Source organism: Pseudorasbora parva, chromosome 3, assembly GCF_024679245.1.
Source record: "Pseudorasbora parva isolate DD20220531a chromosome 3, ASM2467924v1, whole genome shotgun sequence".
NCBI lineage: Eukaryota > Metazoa > Chordata > Actinopteri > Cypriniformes > Gobionidae > Pseudorasbora > Pseudorasbora parva.
This window is the reverse complement of record NC_090174.1, coordinates 5052454-5064416: the sequence shown is the minus strand read 5'-3', so window position 1 is coordinate 5064416 and position 11963 is coordinate 5052454. Positions and strand designations below refer to the sequence as shown.

Sequence of the window (11963 nt, the reverse complement as noted above, 5' to 3'; positions counted from 1 at the left end):
AGGGTTTTCACCTGATTGCAAACAAACCAGTGCAGAACGATTTCCTGGAGTCAGATTGACAATAAAGAATGAAAAAAAAGTTGAAAGAATACATTGTCTGTGACTGGGCGCCAAAACGTCAACTTTTACTAAAAGGGCTAATAAACCCTCTTTAATGAATTTCACCAAACTCAGTACACCTATGTACAGGCTCGACCCGAAACCACAGTCGGCATCGGCCAATGAAGTCTGAGCGGCTGTCAGACCAGGTTAACAGAGGCCGATCACAACTAAACTGGCTGGGCCTGATTGACTCACGGCCCTGCAGACCGACCTTTTAGAAATTCAAAAGAATCGGCCATTGAGGGAACCTTCACATTTCTCACGCAAGTAAAGGATTGTATATGACACGATTTTTCACACAATTCATAACGTACCATAGATCGAGCCTAGCAGATTTATTACCTCTATAGGAGCATCACTGCCAATTGAATCGTTTGTTAAATATTGGAAATTATTTTAAAAAACTACTTTCGCAAACCAGTCCCAGTTTTGGCGCAACCTTGATAACTGTTAAAAAACATGAAAACATATAGTTCCTTAGTAAATTGCCTGTTTTGGCTGTAAAGGGTCTTTTCCATCTCTGATCTAGGTGGTTATGGGCTAACTAAGGCCCTGTCCATACAAACACAGGGATTTTCCAAACCACAGCTCTTTCTACACGGTTTGGCTGTTCATCCACACGCAAATGCAGTTTTTTTGAAAACTTTGAAGATTTTCAGAAACTCTGGTTGCAGTGTTGTCGTGTAGATGGTGAAACCGGAGATTTCAGCTTGTGAAGTCGAAGTGTGCGCCGTTCTCTCCGTTGTTTGATGTCAGATTGTGTGTCATTATCTCCTTTGATTACATGAGTCGAGTCTATGCAATGGCAAACGTAGCTTTTAATAACTCTGGAAGCAGTGCTTATCACATGTATACAGATACATGCGCAGTTATCTCATTGTATTGCAGAACGGAGGCGCCAGAATGCAATAATACAAAATAGTAAGGCTGTAGTGTGTGTGTGTGAGCTTTCAGTCCACTTCTGTCACTGAGTGTAAAGTAAAGGAACTTGTAGCCCATGGCATCCCTCAGTGCATCGGTGCCATGTAGTGATGGGGAGTTGACTCCAAAAGAGTCGATTCCTCGACTCTGAATAGCCCCAGAGTTGGGGTCAACTCCAGTACAGGAATCGACTTTCGGGGTCGACTGTGTTGCTCTGTTGCTCTATTATACTGAATCTCGCATCTAAAGTGCGTGGAAGTTGAGTGCACTATAAGCAAGGAGTGTATGAAATGAAGCGAACCGTGAGGTGATACACTGAAATCGTGTACACCGCGTCAGAGAGCTGTCGCAGAAACTTTGTCACACACATTTATTTGAGTGCTTACTTTAGAAATAAAAAAACAATCACAGCGACTTTAGTTTGTAATTATAGGCTCTCTCCATGCTAGCTTTAGTTTAATTGATGGTAGGCTATATATTATTGCAATAAATATAGATTTGGTTTCCCATGGTAACCATGTTTATTAAACTAACCGTAAATCATAAAATATTAATAAGAAATGCATCAATAGTGTGCATTATTTTATGTATAGTATCTTTAACTCACCTTTTAAGACAATAATCATGTGTGTTTAGCGACATCACTCGACAACATCTTTTTTCGTGACTTTTCCTAGGTTATGCAATGGATACAGAAATGTTGATAGCCATGAAAGTCATCGCTAAATTGGACTAATTTGGATGGCCATGCTAAAAGTGTGTGATTTTAATAAGATGATTTTAGGTTGACTTTGTGTGTTGGGAGAAAATAATTTAAGTGTGCAACAACAGCAATTTTGTCTGATTTCTAATAACCCTGTATTGATGTAAAGTAAATGGAGTTGAGGAGTCGATTCCATAGACTCCCACAGTGGGAGTCGGGAATCGGAGTTGACTCCAAAAAACCTGGAATCGAAGACCCCTAGTGCCGTGGATGGGGCCCATGTGGAAATCAGACAGCCAATCATCGCATGTTTTTGCCTTTTCATGTGGACAGAGATTTTTTTTAACCCGTGCTTGTGTGGACGTGATTGTTTTTTTAAAAGCCGAGGAGTATGTGTACATGTGGACTAGGCCTAAATAAAACAATACCTTTTTACGCATATGCTTAAAGGCCTTAAAGGCTTGAGTAACTGATGCTGGTTACCGCTGCTATATTTAATATTTTTTGCAAAATGTTTTGTTTGTTTGTTTGTTTTTTGGTAGCTTACTTACAACCCACACATTACAGCAGTTAATTAATATTTCTAATATAATTCTTTGTTTGCATATACAGGAATGAATTTATTATTTAAGCATCTGATACTTTTTCAGTTTGAAAACTGTGGTAAGTTATAATTCTAACTTCACTTGACATTTTATTCTACTGACAATGCTTAAGTTTTAAATGCATAAAAGTATGTATTTCTTTAAAAAAAATAGTAATAAAGTATTCCACTTTCAAAAGGATTTATTTTCATTTTGACACCAATGTTTGACAGTGGTCTAAGGCAAGACACCATTATACAACACCAACCAAGAACAATGGTTCACAAGCCTAGAAGTCCATACATTCTCAATACAAGTCCAAAAAGGATTGATTTATAATCAATGTGAATATAAAGAAAACAGCAATGAGTGAGTGACATTTGCTTCAATGAACAATAAAGATGCAGAAAGTTATAAATTCATATTGTCAATATAATCATAAATCATCTTCTTTATAATGATTTAAACAAGCTGACCAGCAGAATCTGGAATGGATAAGAAAATAAATATAATCTTAAATAAAGTTTCTTCTCTGTTTTGGCACTGATTGTCATCTGTTCTACATACTGTATCTCATCTAATAATAATAATTATCATTGAGCTCATTTCATCCAATAATATTTCCTGCATGCTTCCTGCAAACTCAGAAAGCGGAAATTCACAGAATGAACTAGAAATGAAAACAATGCATCAAAGTATCATAGACTGGCACTTGCAAAACATTTATTTGGCTTTGAAAGGATTTTGTTTTTCCAATACTGCATCTAGCCTTCAAATATTGTAGGGCTAATGAAGTATAAAAATATGACCTGATCCTGTTGCATACGTTGATTTTTTTGAAGATAATGTGAGTGGTGCTTGCCTCACTCATACCGTATTGATAAAGTGTTGTGATTACTCTGTGATAAAGACCGTAGTCAGGTTAGAGGGCATATTGAATTGAACACGGATGAAAACGAGGCTGTGAGGGATAGACATTCAGTCTTTATGATGAAATGCACTGTATAACGATCTTAGATCACGGAAAGATATTTCACCAGCCGAAACAACAGTACTTTCTAGCCCTCACAGCCTCGTTTTCATTCCTGTCCAAAACTAAATATGGCACTGGCCTGATTAAGGTCTATTACCTTCGACAGGGCTTGATATGTGAAACTCAATAAGTCTGATTATTTAAAAAATATTAATAATAATAATAATAAAGGATATCTCTTCAATCTCAACCATTGAGATTGAAAGATTTGAAGAATAATTCACACTCAAAAAAAGTTTCATTTTAATTGATAGCAAAATGTAATCAAATTGAATTGAATAATCCTTATTCATATTATGAATTAAGAATTTTACATGACTAAAAAACCAATTTTTAAAGCCTTTTTTATGATTTATGGAATTTAATTATAAGTCAAATTCCATCAAATAGAATTTAATAATTGAACAATCCTTAATCAATAATTCGTTTAGAATATAGGAGGATATTCAATTCGATTCAATGTAATTTTACTATTAAGTGTAAATAAAAACATAAAAAAGGCTTAACGTTTTTTTGAGTGGAGCATTTTTTACATCTAGATTTATTCAAAATGTTTTATTAAACTCTAGTTTTTTTTACTCATATAAAATTCCTAAATCATAGTCTAAAAAACAAGGATTATTAGATTCAGTGGAATTGTACTATTCATTTAATTACGTAAATAAAAAAAAAGGCTTACATTTTTTTACATATTTTTTTTACATTTATGAACACGAATCAGATAAACTAAATGATCCATTTCCTTGTTCCATTTAAGTTATACAAATGTTTTATTAAGCTGTAATTTTAATACTCATGAAATTATTAATTCATAATATGAAAAATACATAAGGATTCAATTGGATGGAACTTCACTATTATTAGAAATGCTTTTATCTTGAAGAAAAAGGCTTAAAATGTTTATTTTTGAGCACACGAAAAAAGGATAAAAAAAGCATAAAAAATGAACAATTAAGTTCAAGGACGTGCTCAAAATCTCAACCCTATGAGCGATTAATAATCATTGCCTTAGCAAGCACCACCAATAAACATGCCATGAAGCATGTTCTGTGCTGTACATGAACTTATTATCAACACCCAGCTGTTAAAACATACACAGGACCATCATACATGATCAGCGACAAGTGTGTTGTGTGATTTAAACACATTACAGATCTCAAGAATGCAGTTGTTTGCAGTTTTGACAAAATGCCAGGTCTTGTTTCGAGACTATTAACTTCTCTATTTCTAGTAAAAAGTGTCTTGTTCCAGACTGCCTGATTGTTTCGATCTCCAAAGATATTCCAAACTACAAAGATTTATTTAAAAAGGTGTATAATGTAAAAGAACGACCATCGGCCACATTTTCTATTCCTTCTCTTCTCGACACCTCTGCAATATTGAAAGGAGGTGGACAGCACGACACCGTGAACATCCATGCAGAAACACATACACTGACACGCTTATACTCTCACTCAGCTAACCATGTAAACAGTGAGACAGCACGCCACGTGTCCTAAGGCTAAGTAGTCATGGTACAAAATTTCACGATCTACTAATAGATTACAATATCGGAGCACGTAGTAGAGCCCTGTAGACGACGTCAAAACCTGGAGGAGGTCGCGATGGAGACAAAAAGACGAGATGGTGAGAGGAGAGGAACGGGAAATACAGAGAAAGGGAAGGAGATGTAGAGGAGACGAGAGATTTTACCAAGTCGGATAAATCCTAGAAAGCCCTAGACGACAAATATGCTAGGATTCCTACCACGAGTACAGTCATGATACGATACTTGACACAAATCAGACTAAAGATCAGATAGAAACCACGCAGTCATCGTTTAAAGTCAACATGAAATCAAACCTGAAGCTTTCTTGGTGCACGCTTCTGGAAATTACGTCAGTTTTGCAAAAACGGCATATATTGCGGGAGAAAAATATGCTTGCAAAGGAGTATTTCGGAAAACACTATTTTTTCACATTTACCGGTCACATGATCATCCTGAATCCACAGTTTCTCTGTGAACTCAATACTTGGATAACACACCTACGTCTCTGTAAATAATGGCTAGTGTGGTGGCTATGATATACATAAACCTACCGATGATTTGGGATGACTTATCGCGAGGAAACAATTACGTTTTAGTCGCCTAACATCGGTTAAAGGTGCACTATGTAGTATTTTTGCAGTAAAATAACCAAAAACCACTAGGCCAGTGTTATATATTTTGTTAAGTTGAGTCCTTACAATATCCCAGATGTTTCCAACTATTTGTAAATTGTGAGAAAATTGCTATTTTAACTAAGGACCGGGACGTGTCAGCATAGCGTTTGAGCGAGTCACCTGTCAATCGCGTCATATCTGCGTTACCCTCAGTTTCTGGTTTTATTTGGCAGGAGCGCTTTACTCTTAGCAGTGTGAACAAGTGAACGCACGGAGTAACGTCATAACATCATTTTCAACACACTTAAATGTATCTAATATGATAAACAGAGCGGCATTACCTCATAATCTTAACCGGAAGAGCGGATCAGTGCAGGCGCCCGGCGAATGTATCCCGTCCCGTCATAATAAAAGTCCCGGTATTTGCGAGGCGGTTATTTGTTTAACAATCGCTCCAGCGGCCGTGCTCAGCTCCACAACACTCGGTCCTGCTCTGCTTTAGACTACAGTAACGTTAATAACCGCATCCATGAACATGATTTCTGCCCGAGTCCTATTTTCCACCGGCTGTGATGAGAAGACCACATGTCCCAAAATACTGCGCTCACACTTTGCGTCATCAAACTACGCATTTGTTTTGAATAGGCGACCTCTAGCGGACGGAAAGTTGCATAGTGGACCTTTAATGGAAACACTGTCTTTTTAGTTTTATAGACATTTAGAAAATATCGTAAAAGTTTTTCGCGAATCTATAATATATAATGTATATTATAATAATATATATAATAATATATATAAAAATATATAATAATATATAATGGAAACCAGGCTAATGTCGAGCGGACAGAATTCAACTACTTTCATCTGACAACACAGCAATTTGGGGACCTCCAGCAATTTAATCAAAGTTTGCATGAACGCACAATCAAAATGATTGGAATACCACAGTATTTAATTTAAACCATTGTAAATTCATGTGCCTCGTAATCTTTCTCTGATGACGAAGGCGGGGCAACCTGTCACTCACAGGAGATCAGCCAATAGCAAACCACAGCCATCCAATCAATTCCCCACGGACAAAAATAAGCCCCACCCTACATGTGTTCTTGTTTGAGAACCCATTTCGCTCTGATATAGGGAAGAAAGACTAATCGCAACATGCGCTTCATGCCGACTAAAAGGGGCCGTTCACACAGAATACATTTTTGCATTGCACTAGCTTCTTTTCTATTGTTTTTCTATGATCCTGGAGGGCTACCGTCCTGCAGATATTAGTTTCATCCCTGCTCTAGAGACCGTTTTTGTCTGCTGTGCTCACATCTCACATTACAGTGAACGACACAGTGTGTTCTAAGCACAAGGCACTTAAGTTAAAAGTTGTTAAACTTTTAACTCTTTCCCCGCCATTGACGGACATTTCCGGCTTTCACTGTTATACGGTAGGGGGCGTTTTCTAAAAGAGTACTGAATCTCCTGATCAAAACACATGCGAAGAAGAAGCAGAAACATGCAATATCATATGTAATCAGATGCATATGTAAAAAAACGCGATCAGAATATAAATCAAAACTGCCTATAATGTTATTGAATGAAATGTCGACCCAAGGCGAGCTATAGGACTGTGAAGCTTTGGGGTGTTGGTGGACTCGATCTCCTCCATCTGTGTTTGATCATCGTTTTCAATCTCATCTGGATGTAGTTTTTGACAAAAAGTTTTTGATTTTTTCAGCTTTTTGCTCAAAATTTTCCTTTTTTATGAAACTTACCCACATTCAAGAGTTGATGACAAAATAATGCATGAAGCTAGAATAAAATGATAGATTTTTTTTTTATTTGTTTAAAGGGAGAGGGTCTGTTTCTTTTAATATATTGCATGTTCAGATATTCATACAAATATTCTGGGGGCCATGACATTTTTATGAAAATGATCAAAAACGATGGCTGGGGAAAGAGTAAAAACACATCTTTAGACCTTTGCTCTGCATCTTGTGTTTTTAATGCAAAAATGCGTTCTGTGTGAATCGGCTCTTTTACCGGTGAATAAATTAAACAAATATGTTTGTCTTTGTATTCTTCCAGTAAAGTGAAATAAAAAGTTAGCATTTTACAGCACATCTCTTCCATAGTTTTTCTCTAAACATGCACTAGATGGCGTTTTTGCGTTCCCCTCATGACACGTCATTTTCAAAAGACAGCGCTGAAGCTAAAGTTTTAACAAACTTGTGAGCGTTAATTATTTCATTTTAAATAAATTAATCTTTCTTTTTTGGTTGATGTCACAAATCTCCAGTCATTTGGCTTCAATAACAGCCACTCTTCACATTCTCATCTAGTCACTTCCTGACTGATTAAATCAAGTCCCGCCCTGCATTTCTTTCATTGACAATCCTGTTGAAAAACATGAAGCAAATTTAGTTTGTGAACAGCATTTCATGTTGACTTTAAACTGGCAGGTTAAAGAGCTGGACATCGCTTTTAAATTATTTTCGAGAACATTAACCACAGGAACATGACGGCACAGCAGTCACAAATCTGAGAGCAATTGTCCTATAATATCATAAAATGCTTACAGTTGGTTAAACCGGTAATCGACATGAATAATATACAAACTGTACTTTACCGAGTGCTGCGTGTGTCAACCCTTTTAATGCATCTGCCTTTCACGGACCTGAGGAGAGTGTGGTAAATACATGCAATTGCAGAGCATGTGTATTGTTATTAAACACGATTTACCGTTCCCTGTCACGATAAGGTGATGACAATAGCATTTCACCTTTAGCAGGTCATTCCCAATGTCCTCTATGGCAGGAAGTCAAAGATCTCTCAAAACCCTAGTGAGCTGCCTCACTCTCGAATATCTACAAAGGCAGCTACCTTAAAAAGCAGCATATTAACCGAAATGTAGCCTTATTAGTAACTCTGTTAATGCACTATTTGCTATGAGAAACTTATGCTTACAACTGATTCCAAGAGTCTAAAGTTATTCTGATCTACCTAATCAAGTAGCACACACAAATATAGTCAATGAGCTATTTATCCCCATTGATTTCAGAAAGTAATAAAATATTTTATTTAGTATTTCTCACAGTGCATCATGGGAATACCCGATCCTTTGCCAAAACAAGGGATGCGTTTAAGGTAACTTTTTTAAATGCCCTTCCCTTGCTAACTTCCCTCCATCTCGTTCAGTCTGATGTACGTCATTGCATGCAATGGGTTTTAAATTGAATACCCTAAGCCCTTGGAATCTGCTATGGAGCCCGCCATGCGAGTTGCAATTGTGACGTCAGAGTCGTGTTGCATTCTGGTCTATGGATCTGCCTGAAGTTTACATATATAAGTAGACTCGGTCAAAACCGAGGGGTCGAGGGTCTGTCCAAATAAACTTCCCTCGTCCACTTGACGAAGTTGAACGCACTTCAAAATGACGGCGGGTATACCCCCGAGGGAAAGTCCTTAGGGAAGTATGTCTAAAAGTGGGGTTGAACGCAGCCAAGGTATTTCAAAAAAGCATAACATCTGGGAATCTGGAGAGTGTCTATGATGCCTAGATGGGCAGCTCACTAGAGTTTGGAACGGAGCACCAGAGGATCTGCTGCAATAAATCCAATAAGAACCAGAATTGTTTTTCATTGTGCATTATACCCTGGTTAATTATGGAAAAAACTTCCATATGAATCAATTAAATGCATTATTATTGTGCAAGTATATCTACACTCTGAAAAATAAAGTTTCTTTAGTGACATTGATGTTTCCGTGAAGAACCTTTAACATCCACGAAATCTTTCAATTACACAAACCATTCTTTGAAATGAATAATAAAGTTCTTTATATTTAAAAATAAACAAACGATTATTTAAAGAACTGTTCACTGAAAAATTTTGAATTTTTTTCCGGGGAACCCAAAATGGTTCTTCTATGGCAAACCCCACTTTGGAAACTTTATTTTTAATAGTGTAGGGTTATTTCTTAGTGTTTCAGTTTTTGTCTTGTGCAGTTGGAAAGACAGAAAGAGAAGGAGGAGGAGGAGAATAATATGATTAGAATGACTACACAGAACAAAAAGAAAAACAGTTTGGTCTGCCCTCTTGTATTTGCTGGAGGGAGCCACATACTAAACGCTTACTGCTGCCCTGCAACATATTACACAACATCTCCAAACAACATCATAGGACAGTAAATCTACAACGACATCACAGCAGAAACCTGCAACCCCAGCCTTGAGCTGATATAATCCTCTGGAGAAGGTGGTGTGCTTAGCTAAGTTTCCTCTGGCTTGGTTGCATCTTTTCCTGAGTTAGAGCTGTCATCTGTAGCATCTGCAGGGTCATCAGAGGACTTGACAGTACCGCCGCCCTGCCTGCTAGAGCTGGAATGTGCCATGGTGTCTTTGGAGTGCGGATAATTCGGCTCGATGTTTCGATGTTGTCTGGAGCTCCAGCTGCTGCTCTGTTGCTCCTCAGTCTCAGGGCTGGAGTCACAGGAGTCGCCCTTCTTTACCTCGTCATCAGACGTGAAGTCGGAGCTGTCAGACGGACTTAGACCAGCTGCGGCGGAGACTGGCAGTTGAATCTATTAAAGGAGGAGAAACATATTAACTGGAAAGCATCATTAATAGGGGTGTGACGAGACCCTAATCTCACGAGACGAGACTCGAGATTGGCTTCACTAGAACGAGACGAGACGAGATTTTTACATAGTATTTTTTTAAATCCTCAAGGATGAAAAACATGACTAGAAAAATAGTTTGCATGTACATTTGAAATGTTTTAACTAATCAACTTGTAATGAATGCCATTTAATTTCTACTTTCTTAGTATGAATTATCATATGCAGTAAAAGACAACAAGCACTGTAAAGGTTTTGCCAAAACTCAACAGACTGGCTTCTCTCCTGTAGGCCTATGATTGTTTCTTCAGACCTTAGTACTGCACAAACTTTTGACCTCCTAACTGATCTCCTTCCCACAAACAAGTGCAAACAACAACCATAATCAAAGTACTAAATATTTAAAGTGCAAATAGAAAACACACTTTTCTTCAAGCAAATACAGAGCTAAGAGATGGTTACATCTTAATAGTTGTCATATTGGGAGATATGTGCATGCCTCACGGAGCATGCCTTTCAAACAGCGGTAACTTATTGAAATCATATTTGAATGCACTTTCACTTTAAATTTCGCGATGGTGTGTACTCTGTGAATAGAGTGCTGAACATGCATTACATTTTTTTAAGTCTGACGCTTCTGCCACACAACAAATCCTCTGCCACAGTCTACTCTAGTCCACTAACATGTAACACACGCTCAATGCAAGCACTTTACTACATTACACACACTCATAACCATAGCTCCTAATAACACACGCTCGTCTTCTCGCCGCGTGATCACTGCAGCGCAAGACTCCAACAGCTCGTTCTAGATGAGCTGATGGAATTGAAGCGACTGTTATGATTATCCACATGAACTAAATAGTTTTTATTTCAATTAAAAATGATAGGGGGCGTAATGTAAACGTGGCATTGGCATATTCTATCCTCACTTCACCCTCACACTCAGTCAGATATGAGAACAGCTTTTCAACTCAACGAGAAATCTCGTCACAGTTTAGTCTCGCGAGATCTAAAAGGGGCTAAAAGGTGGATAGCTTTTATTGTAACTAAGCCCAGAGAACGACTCGTTGTGGAATATGCCTATAATATTCGAGGTGAAAGACCGCCTCTGCAGAAGATGATCAACGCCTACTTCATCATCGCAACTCTGGCCCCTGTAAATCTGTAAAAGTCCCAGTTTCAGCGCAGGCTTTTCAAAAAGACTTTTACAATATGGACTCGACAGTAATGCCACAACATGTAAGTAATCGTGTTAATTCTAAAGCCTGATCTGAGACCAGTGATTTCTGATATGTAATGATTCATGTAAAGTCAGATGTTCTTTTTCTGTGTGTCAGTAAATCAAACCAGTGACTAAATGTAACTTCAGATCGTGTCTCTTAGTAGGATGAAAAAAATATTTTCTTTAAACTGTGACTAAATTACATATAGAAAGAGATTAAAGAACGCTCGCTTTACAATCACTGGAGCTGTCAATCAAACAGTGGACTCTCTATAAAACTCTTGTTATAATCAACAAATCTCTTACTTACATTGTGTTTGCACTGTTAGTTATGATGAAAGCATCCGTTAGTGCGCAGAAATCGAGTTCATGTGCTCAACATGTCTGTGATCGTCTACAATGCTCATCACTGCAACCTTTCATGCTACAATCTGAATATAATCCTACAGATCTAAATATGATGCTATAATCAACACTTTTCACAATTAGTTAACCTTGAGAGCTATAATAGAAACGAACAAAGTTTTCAAGGACACGTCGAGCACATGAATCCACCCCTTACAGTTTCTCCCATTCATGAGTAATAGTGAACCGTTTTTCTATATCTATAGTCTTTGCTACTAGTCCAATTACAATCTAGGGTTT

General features: G+C 37.5%; 1 protein-coding gene across 1 annotated transcript in view; it reads right to left on the bottom strand.

Annotated features, from left to right (window-relative positions):
• Positions 1 to 2494: 2494 nt before the first annotated feature.
• inpp5jb (inositol polyphosphate-5-phosphatase Jb) overlaps positions 2495 to 11963 on the bottom strand; it is a 61199-nt gene continuing 51730 nt past the window's right edge. Inside the window, exon 13 of the mRNA XM_067437618.1 lies at positions 2495 to 10057. Coding sequence (XP_067293719.1) covers positions 9746 to 10057 — 312 coding nt within the window. The 3' untranslated portion in view covers positions 2495 to 9745. The remainder of the gene's footprint in view (positions 10058 to 11963) is intronic.